A 17,845-nucleotide genomic window follows, 5' to 3' on the forward strand; every position below is an offset into this window, starting at 1 on the left:
ACTTGTAAAGGCACCTTCTTATCTGCTGGCTAACGTTTACTCCGGAGGAACACTAGAGACCTTTCCTTCTAACTATAAAGAGCATCTTCACTTGCTATTCCGTTCACTACAGACTACAACTAAATAAAGCCAATGGAGGAGACCGATACCAATTCTGAGGGGTTCAGGGACGGAATCTGGTAGTGGAGAAACATATTTTAAAACTGGTAGGAAGAACTGAGGATGCGTGTTGGCAGGAGAAGTGATGATTAGGGATTATATTTGCATGCCCACAGGAACAAAACTGTGCAGAGATTCAAAGATTAAGGTTTTGAAATGGGTGCTCTGAGAGACAGGTTGGCAAGGATGGTGGTGATGGCTGTGCTGGACTTTATGCAGGATTGGGTAGGGGCCATGGAGTTCTGGATGAATTAGAGTTTGTATCGGGTGGAACTGGATAGATTGGTAAGGAGAGAAATCAAACTTTGAGATGGTGAAGACATGAACCGATTGCTTCAGCCTAATGGTGTGGGCAGTCGTTATTCCTAAAATGGAAGTAAGCAATCTTGGCGATAAACCAGGATTGGGGGTTGAATCTCAGCTTAATATCAAGCAGGACACTGAGCCATCTGTTTTAACCTGGGCAGCCAGAAGAATATCATAAAAATACATTAACCATTCAATCACTATCACTACCAGCTGTCAATGCTGTTCTTTTGACCCAGTTTTTAAAAATATATAGTTTTATTGGAAGTAAAGAATCATAATGATTAAAATTCATATTTTAAATAAAGAAATTTGAACAAAATTTGGTTTACAGAATTAGACAAGGGAGCTGGCTGACTGCCTGCTGCCCCCAGTCTGCCATTTTCAATACTCTCGTTGAATCTTTTGATCTTATTCCTCAGCTTTCCCACCAGATGTCGCCTGCTCTAATAGAAATGGTCTTCTCTGGTTACTGCATGGTAACAAATGGATCACCAACCTGAGCAGATAAACAAAGTTTATACAAACTTGCGTTTGTATAGCACCTCATAACATAGTAAAATGTTAGGTGCTTCACAGAAGTGTAAATAGACAAAATGACACCAACAGAACATAACCAGTCTCTATTCGTGCATATTAACTAAAAACTCAACATTCAAATCCAACTAATTTTATTCAAGTGCAGTGAAGGAACCCTCATGTGAAGCCATGAATTCAAACCAGAAAGCATGCTCCTTATCTAGAAAACAGCTGAAAATAAACCTTCACAAAAGGAATAGTCAAACAAGCCCTTGAAAGTCCCTTTAGAGGAAAATTAAAAACTTTGGCAGCTTATTTAATTATATATATATATATTACTTTAAGTACTAAACAAAGGTATATGGTAGCATTCTTGTGCTCATGTATTTGTTATTTTACAACAGATCAAAATCTCTTGCACCTCCAACTATAATTGCTATTGATCTATATTGCGACACTTAAGGTAACATGATTATCCCTAATTAGCACTTAGTGCTGACTTAAAGGACAGTATGGTGACTGCATTACTGCCTTATGTTAAACTCACACTTTGCTTTCTGCACCTTTTCTCTCTTTAGCCCTGACGCTTAAGAATGCCGCAGCCCAGGGTGAGATTAATAGCGACAGGTGATGATTTTGGATACTGTTTAAGGAGGAATCGAGGTATTATGGAGTGCTTCAATGCGAGAGCAATTTCCAATGCTTCCTTGTTGGTAAATGGTACTGCAGCTAAAGAGGCTGCCGCGTTGGCAACAAGGTGGGTTCACTCTTTCAACACTTTTTTTTTCCTGACTTTTTAAAATTAAAATTACTTTTATGTAAATATGCCCTACAATTCAGTCAAGCAGAAGCAAACTATTCTTTAAAAAAAAAATGGTTGGGTGGAAGTTGGTGAAAGCCACAAAAGGAGAAGAAAAAGCTTGCCTTTATGTAGCGTCTTTCACAGTTTCAGGGTGTCCCAAAGTGTTTTACAGCCAATGAAATATTTTCGAAATGTTGATCATTGTTGTATAGGTAAAACCCAGTGGCCAATTTGCAAGGTGACGCAATGAGAAAAAGGACCAGTTAATTGGTTTTAAGTGATGTTTAAGATTTAAAATTTTGACCAAGATATTGGGAGAACAGCCCTGCCCCTCTTCAGTTAATATCATGAGATCTTTTACAAGAGAACAAACGGGGCCTCAATTTCATCTTCAAGACAGCGGCCAGGATTTTCCAGCCCCCATCACCGGGCGGGCGGGATGGGAAAACTTGGAGAGCCGTTGACTTTAGCCATTGGCCGATAGCCACTGGCTTTCTAAATGTTTCATTGTGTGTAAAGTGCTAGAAGCCATATCTGAAAGATGTGGGGAAATGTGTTTTTTTCACATTTCCCATGGGGAACAGTGGGTTCAGATTGTGATCATGCCAAGCCAACCTCCTCAGCTTCTTTAAGGAAGTGATATCCAAGTGGATTGTGACCTTTATGATATGCTATATTTTGATTTATCAAAGGCTCCACACAGGAGGCCACATGTTAAATCCAAAGTTGTGGAAATTCAGGGTAAATCTTGGGTATGGATAAGAAATTGGTTGATGAGCAAGAAGCAATGAGTACTTATTTGAATTGCACGGAAGTTGAGTGGAGTGCCCCTGGTCTCAGTGTCATTTTTCGATTCAGAAACGCCATACAATGTGATCAGATTTTCAGATGGCCCAAAACTAAGAGCATAATCAGAAGTAGCTCAGAAATGGCTAAGTATGGAGGATGGCAGAACAATGGTAAATGATATTCAAGGCAGACAAGCATAAATTGCTACACAGGAGGGAAAATGGGTGACAGATTTTCACCATCGAGGCTAGAAACTCTGAGTTGGGAAATCTCAACCTGGCAGTCTCCATGGTTTGACCTCCACGTATACAATGTTTGCTGCGGTGGGGTGTGGAGTGACGATTGGTTAGGCCTGCTGTCTCCGGAGGCCGTTCAAAGGCGGTTGCCGAGGCAGGTGAGTGCCGAGGCAGGTGAGTGCCGAGGCAGGTGAGTGCCGAGGCAGGCTAGTTAGAAGGTCCGCCAAGGTTCTGAGTCTAGCCCAATGTTTAAAAGGCTGTTAGGCCCTCTAGCTCTCATCCCGACCCCCTCCACATCTCCATGCCTATATGCACTATGGGTGGACCTCAGGAGCCACGTGGAGATGAAAAAGAATTACATTTCTAACAGTCTGAGAGCTCTCACTCATACATGCTTGATAGAGAAGAAACTCATCCATGAAACCCATTCAAAAATTTTTTAATCCCCTTAAGTGGTCAATCTGTTGTAAAATTAACTTCTATTCACTAACCATATCAAAGACAGCTAATCCTTTAATAGTGTATTAAAAATGTCAATTGGAATGTGAACTCAGCCTTGCCTTGCTGAAATAAAGTGGTTTTTGAGCTTTTGAAATTCAGCCAAGCATTAATAATGGGTTCAGCTGTAATATCAGCCCTTGGGAAATGTTAACAATGAAGTCTATTGAAACTGCATGAACTGATGGCTTTTTTCCCCCTAAACTACGCCAGATGATCTGTCGATCAATGCTCTCTAGCATTGGGTGTCTACTTTTTTACTCTGACAGCTGCAGCCTGGTTTTCTTCATTTTTAAAGGGTTGGGGATTTAAATAACTACAAATAATTACACTTAATAGTCCTTATCCGTCCATCAAGAACATTTACTCCTTCCTGAATTTGTGATTCCGACACTGTGGGTTAAGGCCCTTGGAAAAGCAAAAGTGGGATCTGTTTCAACTCTGCACTAATTTCAAATGGTACTGCTGAATTTGGGTTTCCCGCTTATGTGATTCATGCCCCGCCCCCTGCAGAATAATGGAAGCTACCAGAAATGGGGGTGGGTCTTCAACATCCAGGTCCCGCCCATCATTTTAAAGGCCTCTGGAGGCGGTCCAACACCGCAAAAACCCAGCCCATAGTACATGAATGGCGTTGAAATAACTGTGGGTGAAACTACAAGAAACCTAGGTGTCTTCAGACTTAATAGTCTGCAAATGCAACCTAGGAAAATACAACCAATACAGGTCAGCAATCAATGAAACCAGTGCTAATTTAATCATAGATAAAAACAAAATGCTGGAAACGCTCCACAGGTCAGGCAGCATCTGTGGATAGAGAAACAGAGTTAACATTTCAGCTGGTTGACCTTTCATCAGTCGACCTGAACCGTTAAGGTTCAGCATCTGTTTCTCTCCACAGATGCTGCCTGATCTGCTGAGTGTTTTCCAGCATTTTATGTTCTTATTTCAGATTTCCAGCATCTGCAGTATTTTTGCTTTTATACCATTTTGATCAGCAAGGCTGTTTTTCTGATCTTTATTTTTGCATCTCATGTTGTTCACCTTCAGCTATCAATGCTTTAAGTTAACGTTCATCACTAATAAATTAAACCTTGGAACTGAAAAGGTGATTTCACTCTCTGCCCTGCCCCCATCTTGACCTCAGGATTTGCACTTGACTAAAAATTGTAATTCTTACACTGGAATGTCATTTAATCACAGTGTGTAAAAAAAAAAAAGGCTGATGAGACACTTCAGGGTTTGACTAAACTGTTTCTAAGCTGATCATCTTTACATTTAAAAATGGACATCTAAGAATAATCATGGGATAACTATGAATGAGGAAGGCCAATCTACTCATCTCAGTTCATCTATCCAGAAGATCTCAACGCCAACACAATGTTGAACTACATAGTCAAAACAGTGGAATATAAAGTGGAGCTCCTGATCCAACCTTAAATTGTTCCGGTCAGACTGTGTCCATTTAGGTTGCCAAGGCTTGGATGAGGCATTCTAGCACTAGAGGTAGTGAAGAGAAGAGCTGCAAGTCTGAGTTATGAAGCATGGGTTTACGCTAGTAAAAGGTAAATTTAGGGCTGGTGCCAGGAACAACTGCAATATGCCTCATCCATTTTCCTCCGTGTGGCAGGCTACATTTGTTCTGCCTTGAATTTAATCTGCTATTGTTTTGCCTTCCTGAATATTTTGCCATTCCTGAGCTCCTTCTGATTATGCCCTCCCTCCTAGTTTGGCGTCATTTGCAAATCTGATCACTTTGTATCGTTTTTTTGAATCCAAGTGTGGTCCTGACACTGAGACCTGGGGCACTTCACTCAACTTCCCCTCACTCTGACATAACAATTCTAATCAGTACTCACCCTCCTGTCCATCAACCAATTTCTTATCCAAACCCAAGATTTAGCCTGAAGTGGGCAACATGTGGTACAGATGACGTGAACTGGGATGAGTAGATTGGCCTTCCTCATCCAGTTACCCATGTGATTATAGTTAGAAGTCCATTTTTAACTTCAAAAATGATCAAATTAGAAACATTTTTTTGGTCCAAGCCTAAAGTGTATGTAATCAGTGCTGTATAAGCACTTGTGATTAAACAATATTGTAATGTAAGGATTATCACCTTTCAGTCCTGTACAAATCCAAAAAGAAGTCAGGATGGGGGCAGGGCATTTGACTTATAAAATTTAGTTTAGTCAATGATGAATTTTAGTTTGAAGCCTTAACTGATTTTATTTTTGTCTCCTGTCGTACAGAAAAATAGCCTTGCTGATCAAAATGATTTTAAATAAAATTTGACTATCATGAAAATTGACAACTATTATAGTGCAAGCAAGTTTATTTAGTTAGTTTCTTTATTTGCTTAGCAGAATAATATCCAAGGTCAAAAAAATTGCGTTTTTAAAAGTAAAGACAAATTATAATAGCTTCTCTGAGGACCATCGTCAGGGAAAAACTACTTGACCTTGTCCTCAACAATCTACCTGTTGCATCCACTCAGAACAGTATTGGTAGGATTGACCAATGCCCAGTCCTTGTTGAAAACAAAGTCTTGTCTTCACGATGAGCGTACCATCTACTGTGTTGTGTGGCACTACCACTATGCCAAAGGGGATAAATTTTGAACAGATCTCACAACTCAACATGGGCGTCCATGATGTGCTGCGGGCCATCAGCAGCAGCAGAATTGCTTTCAATCACAATCTGTAACCTTATGGCCCGGCATATTCTTCACTCTGTCATTACTATCAAGCCAGAGGGCCTACCCTTATATGAGGCATGAAGGAGGTCTTACCTGGAGGAGCAGCACCAGGCAGCTTTAAAAATGAGGTGCCAATCTGGTAATACTACAGCACAGAATGACATGCATGCTAAACAGTGGAAGCAGCATGCGTTGGACAGGGCTAAGCGAACCTACGACCAGCAGGTCAGATCAAAGCTCTGCTGTCATGAATGGCGGTGGACAATTAAACAAGTAATAATATAATCAAGCAGAGTCAACATGGCTTTGTGAAAGGGGAATCATGCCTGACAAATTTATTAGAATTCTTTTGAGGAGGTAACAAGCAGGATAGATAAAGGGGAACCAGCAGATGTAATATATTTGGATTTCCAAAAGGTGCTCAATAAGGTACTGCACATAAGGCTACTTAATAAGATAAGAGCCCATGGTGCTGGGGGTATTATATTAGCATGGATAGAGGATTGGCTAACTAATAGAGAGTTGGGATACGGGGGACATTTTCAGGATGGCAACCTGTAACTCGTGGAGTGCCACAGGGATCAGTGCTGGGGCCACAATTATTCACAATAAATATTAATGACTTGAATGAGGGAAATGAATGTATTATCGCCAAGTTTGTGGATGACACAAAAATAGGTGGGAAGGCACAAGGAGTTTACAGAGGGATATAGACAGGTTAAGTGAGTGGACAAAAACTTGGCAGATGCAATATAATGTGGGAAAATGTGAGGTTATGCACTTTGGCAGGAAGAATAGAGGAGCTGAATATTACTTAAATGGAGAAAGACTGGAGAAAGCTACAACACAGAGGGATTTGGGGTCCTCATGCATGAATCACAAAAAGCTAACATACAAGTTCAGCAGATAATAGGAAAGGCAAATGGAATGTTGGCCTTTATTTCAAAGGAAATGGAGTATAAAAATAAGGAAGTCTTGCCAAAACTATACAAGATACTAGTTAGACCACACCTAGAATACTGTGAACAGTTTTGGCCCCCTTATCTAAGGAAAGATGTACTGACATTGGAGGCAGTCCAGAGAAGGTTCACTAGGTTGATCCCGGGTATGGAGGGGTTTTCCTATGAGGAGAGGTTGAGTAAGTTGGGCCTGTACTCATTGGAGTTTAGAAGAATGAGAAGTGACCTTATTGAAACATTAAAGATTCTTAGGGGGCTTGACAGGGTAGATGCTGAGAGGTTGTTTCCCCTTGTAAGAGTCTAGGACCAGAGGGCATAATCTCAGAGTGAGGGGTCACCCATTTAAGACCAAGATGAGGAGGAATTTCTTCTGAGGGTTGTTTGTCTGTGGAATTCTTTACCACAGAGGGCTGTAGAGGCTGAGTCATTCAGCATATTCAAGGCTGAGATAGACAGACAGATTTTTAATCAGTAAGGGAATTGAGTGTTATGGGGAAAAGGCAGGAAAGTGGATTGAGGATTATCAGATCAGCCATGATCTCATTGAATGGCGGAGCAGATTCGATGGGCCAAATGGCCTACTTCTGCTCCTATGTCTTAAGGTCTTAAGTAACGGAAATGGGGGTTCCATGAACATCCCCATCGTCAATGATGGTGGAGCCCAGCAAGTGAGAGTAAGTGACAAGGCTGAAGTGTGCATATCCAGTATCAACTGGATGATCCATCTCAGCCTCTTGCTAAGGTCTTTTAATCACAATTGCTAGTCTGCAGCCAATTCAATTCACTCTGCATCATATCCAATGCCTTTGGCCATTTATTGATATGGTTAAGGCTATAGGCCCTGACAACATTAAATAAAACATACCACCTACTAATCAATGAAAATAATGTGCATTGTTGAAGTTAATCCATTTTTATAATGGAAATAATAAAATGAAAATGCACATGACTGCCTATAATGTACAACCAGAATACCCTGATTCTGGGAATTACAGGACTGACCTGTAATTTTTGTTAAAGCAATGGTGTGGATTGCGTACCAATGTGACAGGAAGACACAAAAACAAATACCTGATAAAATTTGGCATGATATTTGAAATTGGAATAAAGGGCCTCACATTGATTAGTGCACTGAACCAAAATGAATGTGAATGAGCTTAAAATTAAGTGTTGAAGGCAATTTTATTATTTTGAGAGAATGGCCTTAATTTTATGCCCTTCCTGGGAGCAGATAGCAGGAGGGGGGTGGATGGTGGGGGAGGTGGTAAATTTGGATGTCCTGGCGAGGTGGGGATGTTGTGCTCGTCCCCTACCTGCCACCGCTGGAATTTTACCAATGGTGGGTTAGGTGGCGGACCACTCGCCCATCCGTGGACCAATTGAGGCCCTTTAAGTGGCCAATTATTGGCAACTCATGTAATGAAATTGTGCAAGGTTTTCTTAATCTTTAAATATTTCTCCTTCTCTCAAACAGAAACAAAGTTCCTCTTGGTCTTCATGCAAACCTTTCTGAAGGTCTGCCTGTCTGTGAGCAACTCCGAATGGGTTCTTCCCTTGTCAACAAGGATGGCTTTTTCCACGGAAAGATGGGAATTAGGGAAGCACTGAAGAGTGGCCATATCAACCTGTCTGAGGTACACCTTGATAGTGGAAATCTGTTGCGACTACTGGTAGTACTGAGCTTTCATAACTGGGTAACTTAATATATGAACTCAGTGCAGAATGCCACAGTAATTAAACGTATAATCATTTCTCTAAACCTTCAGGAGTGATGACACAACCAGAAACATGGAATGCAATGACGATAAGACATTAGACTTGTCCATAAGAAGCATTCTCAAAGTAAAAGCGCTAATATTGTAAATATCAAATGAGAAAGTGATTACTAGGCTTTTTAACAGCTGTGATGTAAGCCAGGGTTACAAAATACAAGTATAAAAATGTGATTCTTGCAGTTTATGGTTCTATTTTAATCCCTAGACTTGTGTTGTTCCTGACATCTATTATATTTTCTGTCTTTGGGTAAAATTATTTTTCATTGTCCCATTTATTGTTTTCCTTTCCTTGCCATATATGTTCTTGCACTTTGGTGTTCAGGTTCTTAATAATCCAATGTCAAATGATATAGAAGCATGTTAGGAAAATGTAATAATTTTCATAATGTTATTGGAATTTTTTGTAAGGTAGGAATAGTGTGTGTATGGGACTTAATTGAATTAAAGACAGCTGGTCTGAAGGCTTTGATGTATCAGAAGTTAAGCTAAGTTTAAAATGTTAAATAGGTAAATTTTATGTCTTGGGTAAATGAGTTCATTGGCCAACTGAACTCTAACTGCATGCCTTCCTATATTCTCATCAATTGCTGGTTGCAATCAATAACAGGGAGAGACTGATATAAGAATAAACAGCGATGGTTTACTGAGACATAGAGCAGAGCACCAGGTCATGCGTGCTCACTCAGAAACCTCCAGAACTAGACTTACAGTTCCCAGTTGCCCGCGCTGTACAGTGATTCGCCAGTGCTGTCGCATGATCAGTACACTTGCATTCTCTTAAAGAGACAGACTTTACCACAGTAAACATGACTGAAGTTTTACAATGTGAGGTGTAAAGGTAAAATTTGCATTTTTAGATAAACCAGAGTAATTTGAATTTCAAAAGAGGTGGTGAAAGGTTACATTTAGCCAGAAAAAGCCAAACAGTGTGTTTATTTTTCCCAGAGCTTACTGATAAAATTGGCACTATGAAGGATTTTTATTATTAGAGAAGAAGAGTTGAAAAGACATATTGGGACAATGGGATTTACATTAAAAAGGGAGAAATCTGTATAAAGGAGGTGAGGTTATGTGTAAGAGAAGGAATTCTAAGATCTAACAAGTGTGAAAAGCCTCCAGCCTCTAAGCCTCAAGTTGCTGTCTGGAAGAATTGAAGTGAAGAAAACTCACTTTGAGTTTGACTATTCGGGTATACTGTTACTTTGCCTGGGTCTTTTAAAATCTGTGTGTTTTACTGTTGCCTTAATGGAAGTGTAACTGGGAGTTTGATTAACTAGGGGAGCTAGGAGTTATCATAGTAGTAATTTGTTAAATTCATTTTTTTTAATTAATAAAGGTTTCATTTAGTTTTGTAAGAAACCTATAAGACTTGGTGGTCTTATTACTAAAAAATTCAAGGCACGCGGCTCGAAATAAATACAAATTATAAAATAGTTGCCAACAAACTCACTCTTATGCATACTCTCAAAACCAGCTCCAGTTTTGATTACTTTATTCTTCCATGTATGTACAGGAAAGAACTTGCCTGATAGCTCTGTTGGTAAAGGAAGCCTATAGCTGTGGCATACAGACCAGTTACAGCTTTGAAAGCCAACTTCTGCTTAGCCTACCAAAACATACTGACTCTACTCTCGCATGAAGTATGTGCACTTGGCAAAGTTCCAGAGTGTGATCAATGCCCATGGAAACCAGGCCAGGCGCAACGTTTAGAGGACGAATCACGTGAATTTCTGGAAGTTGTCTTGAGTGCCGAGATTAAATTACAGCCACCACTTTAAATAAGTTGGCAATTTTCTACCCACTCCCTCTCCATGTTTGGGTGGTGGAATCCCTCTGGTACCTCACCCAAATTGCCATCCCTAGTATCTAAGCCTAGACAGGGCCGTAAGCATGTTATTTACTGCTGGGGCATCACCGTGGAATCTAATCTTGTTCTTGTTCTTGTTCATGTTATGGCACAGCAGATGGTAAATGCTGAGCTGTTCAAATCCCAGAGGGAAACTTGAAACAACTGCCACAACTACTTTACAATTTGTATTTATTTTGAGATGCGCGCCTTGAATTCATTAGTAATAAGACCACCGAGTCTCATCATACAGATGCTTGTTGTGTTTGGCTCTTCAACCACTTCACATCTAACCACATAATGGGTTTCAAAACAATTCTGCAGCAATGTCATGGATGTGGTATTAATAGCTGGAGCATTACCTAGGATGATTGGCATTAGCATTGTGCTCTACACTTAGGACTAATGATTCTGGGGACTTCAAATCACACTGCTAAACAATGATACAACGGTTACATTATGGTTATTAGATTGAGGATACATCCAGAATGTTTTATATTCCTCTGTCTGATGGAAGACTGGTGATTACAAGTTTATGCCAAATGAATGTTGTCATAAGAAGGAAACCATTACTATTGGTCTTCCTAACGTCATTGGGAAAAATGTAAATGATGGTGAAGTGGATATAATACTGGAGTAGTAACCCAGGGCTTTTCAGTTCAAATCGCACTACAGTAGGTTGTAAAACTGAATTCAATAGATCTGGTAATTTGTTGTTCACTACCTGATTTGTTAATGCCACCTCAGGTAGCCAAGCATGTCATTCAGTTGTACAAGTGATCACTGTGAATCACCACTCATGAGAAGCTCTTCCTGGGACAACTAAAAAAAGTCAAAAATTGTAGAGTTGCAAATATTTCACAAATAAAAATACGCTATCCCAGGTAGCATTGAAGTCTCCTGTGAGAATTGATTTTGTCCATTGATGGTGATATGGTGATACCATAGCTCTAGGGACTCCCTGTTTGCCATTGTTGGTGGACAGTGCTTCTGGACATGGGGACCAAATGTAATATTTCCAAGTTTGCTTATGACACAAAACTAGGTGGGAATGTGAGGAGGATGCAAAGAGGTTTCAAGGGAATTCTGACGGGCTAAGTGAGCGGACAAGAACATGGCAGATGGAATATAATGTGAACAAAATATGAAGTCATTCACTTTGGTAGGAAAAAGCAGAAATGCAAGGTATTTTTTTAAAGGGTGAGAGTTGGGAAATGTTGATGTCCAAAGGAACTTGGGTGTCCTTGTTCATGAGTCATGAGGGGGGTTCTAGAACCAGGGGACATAGCCTCGGAATAAAAGGTAGGTCATTTAGGACTAAGATGAGGAATTTCATCACTCAGACGGTGGTAAATCTTTGGAATTCTCTACCCCAGACGCCTGTGGAGGCTCAATCATTGAATATGTTCAAGAGAGAGATCAATTTCTAAATAGTAAAAATATCAAGGGATATGGAGACAGTGCGGTAAAATGCCATTAGAGTAGATCAGCCATGATCTAATTGAACGGCAGAGCAGGCTTGAGGGGCCACTGGCCTACTCCGGCTCCTAATTCCTATGGCAGATGTTCATTGATCACTCTTGGAAGGACTATTCAAGTTTTGCAGTAATCTCATTTAGATTCCTGCCGTAGAATTTGCAACGTGGAGAACCTCACTGTCAAAAGGAAGCGTAGCCAGCAGCATATTCCAATCGCCACTCCTCAGTCCGGTCAAGGTAGTTTGTATTAAGTCAGAGGTACCCAAACTGGAGCAGGGGGGGCACAATGAGATTATTGGTGAAAGTTGGAAGGTGGGGGGCGGGTTGGGGGGGGGTGTATTGAAGAGGACAGGCTGGCTTACGGCTTTGAGAAGAATCACATTGGAGCCCGTGGTGCTGGAGGAGGGGAAGCCAGTGAGCTTTGGTGCTTTGCTGTTACTGCAAAAGGAAATACAGAGGGGAAAAAGCAACAATACAAGGGGAGAATGCAGCGGTAATATATAGATTACTACAGTGAATGTCTGATTTTATATTGTAGGGGACCCAGGGAGTGCAAACTTTATAGCAGCTATTATTGTCAATGTTTGTTTTGCTCACAGATCATTTTGATGGGTCAAATGGGTCCCTTCTGTGTGATAATTGACTCTATCACCACATCATGTACCATTGAATATAGCTTAATTCTGGAATCGGGGAATAGTCAGGGAATATAAGTATGACAGTGACTGGCCCTGAAATCCAACACCTGCATTGTGTGTTTTCATTCCATACAATATGTAGAATACTGCACATTCGGTGAAATATGCTTTCTCCCACTCTTAATGGGCTTTGTGAATGTTATGTCGGCATCCCAGAAAGGTGGTGATTTCAGGAGTAGCCGGACTCAAATTGGGGTTGTCACTTCAAGCAAGTGTGTTGCTAAGTTACTACAGGGCATATAACTATGATAAAAGTATGATTCTAAGAAGTTAATTTTTTTATATATAGCTTTACCACACCACTTCCTCTCTCAGCCCCTTCACTGTTTCTAAATTATCATCTCCTTAACCAACATCCAGGATGAGCAGAAATTTCCTCCAATTAAATATTGGGAAGATTGAGCCATTGCCTTTAGTCCCTGCTACAATCACTGTTCCCTCGCTACTGACTCCATCCCTTTCCATGGCAACTGAGGCTGACCCAGACTCTGTTCATAACCTTGGTGTCCAATTAGACTGTTGAGATCAGCTTCCAACCATATATCTGCTGCGTCATTAAAGCCACCTATTTCCACCTGGGTAACATCGCCCATCTCCATCCCAGTCTGCTCTTCTGCTGCTGAAGCCCTCATCTATGTCTTTATTACCTCTTAGACTTGACTTATTCTCACGTACTCCTGGCCCACCACTCACATACCTGGTGTAAACTTGAAGTCACCCGAAACTCTGCTGCCCGTGTCCTAACTCACACCAAGTCGCATTCAACCATCATCCCTGTGCTCGCTGGCTTATGTGTCTCCTTTAAGCAGCATCTTGATTTTTAAATTCTCATCCTTGTTCTCAAGTTCCACCCCATCCCACCACCCCCCATGGCCTTGCCCATTTCTGTAATCTCCTCCAGCCCTAGAACCCTCTGGGATTTCTGCACTCTTCGAATTCCAGCCTCTTGAGCATTCCTGATCTCAGTTGCTTCACCATTGGTAGCCTTTCCTGCAGTTTCCTTGGTCCTTAGCTCTGGAAATCTCCACCCCACCCCTCCAAATCTCCACCCCTCCCCCCCAAATCTCCACCCCTCCCCTCCAAATCTCCACCCCTCCACGTTGCTTTCCTCCTTTAAGACACTCCTTAGAATCATCTCTTTGACCAAGCTTTTGGTCATCTGACCTAATATCTCCTTAAGTGGCTCTGTTCAGTGCCTTGGAATGTAAAGGCACGCTAGAAGTACAAGCTGTTGTGTAAAGTTTTTAAAATGTGAAGGGTATTTTTGTTACTAGATGGAAAGATTGGCCAGAATTTTACATCCTGCGGGCGGGCGGACACGCGCCCCAACCCATCCAGTCGCGAAATAGCCCGAGATGACGTCTGGCGAGCCTCCCAACGTCATCACGCACTCATGCAATATCTCGCTTGGCCGCTGCGCGCGGCAGTCGGAAGCTCACCCAACGACAATTAAGTGGGCAATGGAGCCCATTAAGGAGGCAATTTTAAAGAGATTTTTCGTGGCCCGTCCACTCCTATGTTTGGCGGATGGGGCCAATCTGCCAGGCGGCCTTTACCTCAATGCACAGGACGGGATGAAATCTCCGTGGGGGAAGTAAAATGAAGAGAGATATCTGGGTACTATTATTCTGAGGTAATGCTTTCAGGTGCTTGACAGGCTGCATTGGACATATCTTGCGGCATTTTTGTGCTGTTTATTCTGTGGAGGTCCGCAGCTCCTTGAGGCAGCTGTCTGCCGTCAGGGAGCTCGCTGGGAAGCGCTCACCAGAACCCGCGGTGACGTCGGCGCCCGCCCTCACCGGCAGTGCTGAGCCTATCTCAGCACACGTTTCACACTGGCTGGCCGTTAATTGTCCACCCAGCGTGAAATTGCAGTCGGGGGCCCGTCAGTCGCACGCGCCCAACGAAAAAGTCAAGCCATTGCTTTTATTTGAAAATGTTAGCTGCTGGAGGTTGTTTCCTGCCCATGCTTCCATTTCCTACAGTCCCTGATTCCATTTAGTCCCCAACTCCATTCTAATTGGTCTAGCTGTTTATCCAGCGATAGAGGAAAATACACACCGTCCCAACACATTTTTCTCAACGCATAGAGATGACATACAGTAAATTAGATATAATCCCTTTAATTTAACAGCTAAAATACCTTGGGGAGGGAGCGAGGTTGGATGCATATTTGCAATATGTGCTCCCCATTGGATGAGATTTCACCGAAGAAAAAAATTTGCCCCTTTTTTAATCTTTAGAAAGATGCAGCAACCATTGGACATGAAGTTCCAAAGGGAGGGGCGTTGGTATATCAGGGGAAAAAAGAACCTCCTGCACTAAACCATTACCACCTTCTGGCCTCTCTTTGTGCTTTAATGACAGACTGAGACTATTGTACATAGACAGTGCAAGCAGCCCATTACTGTATTGCAGCTCTGTTTCTGCCATCTAGTGGACTAGGTTCAGAAACTCAAACCAGAAGAAAGAGTCCGTCCACGTGGATATCTAATTAACTTGAAATTTAAAAGAAGTTTTTTTTTGAATCCTGGAAATCTCTCGCATTTTCAGGAGAAAAAGTATCACGTTTATCAGAAAGGGTTAATTGTCTCAGACCAAAGTGGTTCAGAAACGAAGTGCTGCGCGGTAAATAAATAACCCTCATTCTCGGTAACAATAAATGCGCTTTATCTGACTTTCAATAATTTATGTTCTCCATTTTCCCACATGGGAAGCTGTAATCCCCTCCCCACACTTTTTTCTTTTAATTAAAGCACTGAATAATGCGCATATTTACATATACCGCCACCATCTTTTCGAGGGTAGTTTGGGATGGGCAATAAATACTGACACTGCCAGTAATGTTCACATTCCATGAATGAATATCTAAAAAAAAGTGTGTTGAGACCCTGAATGACATCCAACTTCTGTCAGATTATTCCACAGAGCTGATTTCATTTAGCTGAAGTGTACATGAATAATATAGAGCTCTAGATATTGATTAACTTCAAAGTATATATATATATATATATATACATTTTCAATATTCAAGAGCAGTTACTTAATGACATCTCTCTATACAATGGCCTGTTCTTTTAACCTGAAATCTCATTAGGGAGAGGGAGAAATTGAAGTGAGTATCGCAGAGTTGTAGTTGACTGCAGCCAAAGGATTTGGAAAAATAAATAGTATAATTTTGCTTTTCTAAGGAGATATGCACATTTAGAATTTTACACCTTCCATAACTAATTAGTGGCAAAATGAACAGAACACAAGAGCAACTTAATCACAGCTTTTGAGAACTGATGTGATAATTCACGTCATTGGAGCTGTTTCAAATCGCTGAGATTGATCGATTAATTGGAAATAAATAAATTGCTATAAAACCTTCGATGAAGTTTTATAATCATTGAGAGCACCAAATGAGGGAACCAAATGTAATCTTCCCAAGTCTTGCTAATGACAGGAAGCTCGGTGGGAATATGAGCAATGAGGTGGGTGTTAAGAGGCTTCAAGGCAATTTAGACAGGTTGAGTGAGTGGACAAATTGATGTCAGATGCAGTACAACATGGGTAAGTGTGAAGTTATCCACTTCGGTAGGAAAAACAGAAAGGCAGAGTATTATTTAAATGGTAATAGATTGGGAAATGTTGATGTACAAAGGGACCTGGGTGTCCTTGTATACCAGTCACTGAAAGTAAACATGCAGGTGCAGCAAGTAGTTAAGATGGCAAATGGTATGTTGGCCTTCATTGCGAGAGGACTTGAACACAGGAGCAAGGATGTCTTACTGCAGCTGTACAGGGCCTTGGTGAGACCACACCTCGAGTATTATGTGCAATTTTGGTGTCCTTACCTAAGAAAGGATATACTTGCCATAGAGGGAGTGCCATGAAGGTTCACCAGACTGATTCCTGGGATGGCAGGATTGTCGTATGAAGATAGATTGGGTCGACTGGGCCTGTATTCACTGGAGTTTAGAAGAATGAGAAGGGATCTCATTGAAATGTATAAAGTTATGTCAGGGGTGGGCAGACTGGATGCAGGAATGATGTTTCCTCTGGCTGGGGGGCGTCTAGAACAGGGGATCACAGTCTCAGGATATGGGGTAGGTCATCCAGGACTGAGATGTGAAGAAATTTCTTCACTCAGGGTGGTGAACCTATGGAATTCTCAACCACAGAAGGTTGTGAAAGCCAAGTCACTGAATATATTTAAAAAGGAAACAGATTTCTAGACTCTAAAGGTGACAAAGGGTATGGGGAGAGAGCGGGAGTATGGTGTTGAGATACAGGATCAGCCATGATCATATTGAATGGCGGAGCAGGCTCGAAGGGCCGAATGACCTATTTTCTATGTTTCAGGCTCCAGGTCAAGAGGAATCCATCTTGAATACCTACTTACCTACAATTTGTTTAAAAAGTGTTTTGCATCTGTAAAGGGTTTTGAGTACATAACTAAGAACTGTTTCCTCTGGCAGCTGGGTTAAGAATCGTTGCCACTGGCACAACGGTCAGCAGCTAGAGGACACAAATTTAAGGTTAATTGACAAATAAAATCAGAGGGGATACAAGGTTCTTTTTTCTAACTACTCACTCTGTTAAGATCTGGAACCCGCTGCCTGATTAAGCAGTGGAAGCAGATTCAACAGTCACTCTCAAAGGGAATTGGATGTATACTTGAAAAGGAAATATTAGCGGGAGGCTGGAGAAAAAAGCAGAAGAGTGGAACTAATTGAGCAGCTCTTCAAAAAGCTGGCATTGGCACAATGAGCTGAGCAGGCTCCATACGATTTTATAACAGTGTAAAGACTGGAGTGTAAATGATACAAGCTGGACATGAGACTTGTTTTTACAGTAAGTTTAGATGATGCCCTATTTTATAAGGACAGGAGCAGTATAGTAAAAAAACAAATAACTACATTATTCCACTGGTAAGGTGAAACGGTGTTCCTCTAAACCCACCCACAAACTGCTCCTATATAGAGTTACTAATAAACTGCAGGCATTGCACCTCAGGTATTTCTGTTGCTGGAGAGTTTGTCTGTATATTTCAAAAAGCTGCCTTTGTTTGTTCATACTACTTTAAATCACAGGTGA

The 17,845-nt window shown here is 41.3% G+C and overlaps 1 protein-coding gene across 1 annotated transcript in view; it reads left to right on the forward strand.

Annotated features, from left to right (window-relative positions):
• Positions 1-1,566: 1,566 nt before the first annotated feature.
• Positions 1,567-17,845, forward strand: part of ydjc (YdjC chitooligosaccharide deacetylase homolog) — a 28,915-nt gene continuing 12,636 nt past the window's right edge. The window contains exons 1-2 of the mRNA XM_078554464.1: positions 1,567-1,741; positions 8,441-8,600. Coding sequence (XP_078410590.1) covers positions 1,578-1,741; positions 8,441-8,600 — 324 coding nt within the window. The 5' untranslated portion in view covers positions 1,567-1,577. The remainder of the gene's footprint in view (positions 1,742-8,440; positions 8,601-17,845) is intronic.

The sequence above is a fragment of the Cetorhinus maximus genome, chromosome 12 (assembly GCF_964194155.1).
Source record: "Cetorhinus maximus chromosome 12, sCetMax3.hap1.1, whole genome shotgun sequence".
Classification (NCBI taxonomy): Eukaryota; Metazoa; Chordata; class Chondrichthyes; order Lamniformes; family Cetorhinidae; genus Cetorhinus; species Cetorhinus maximus.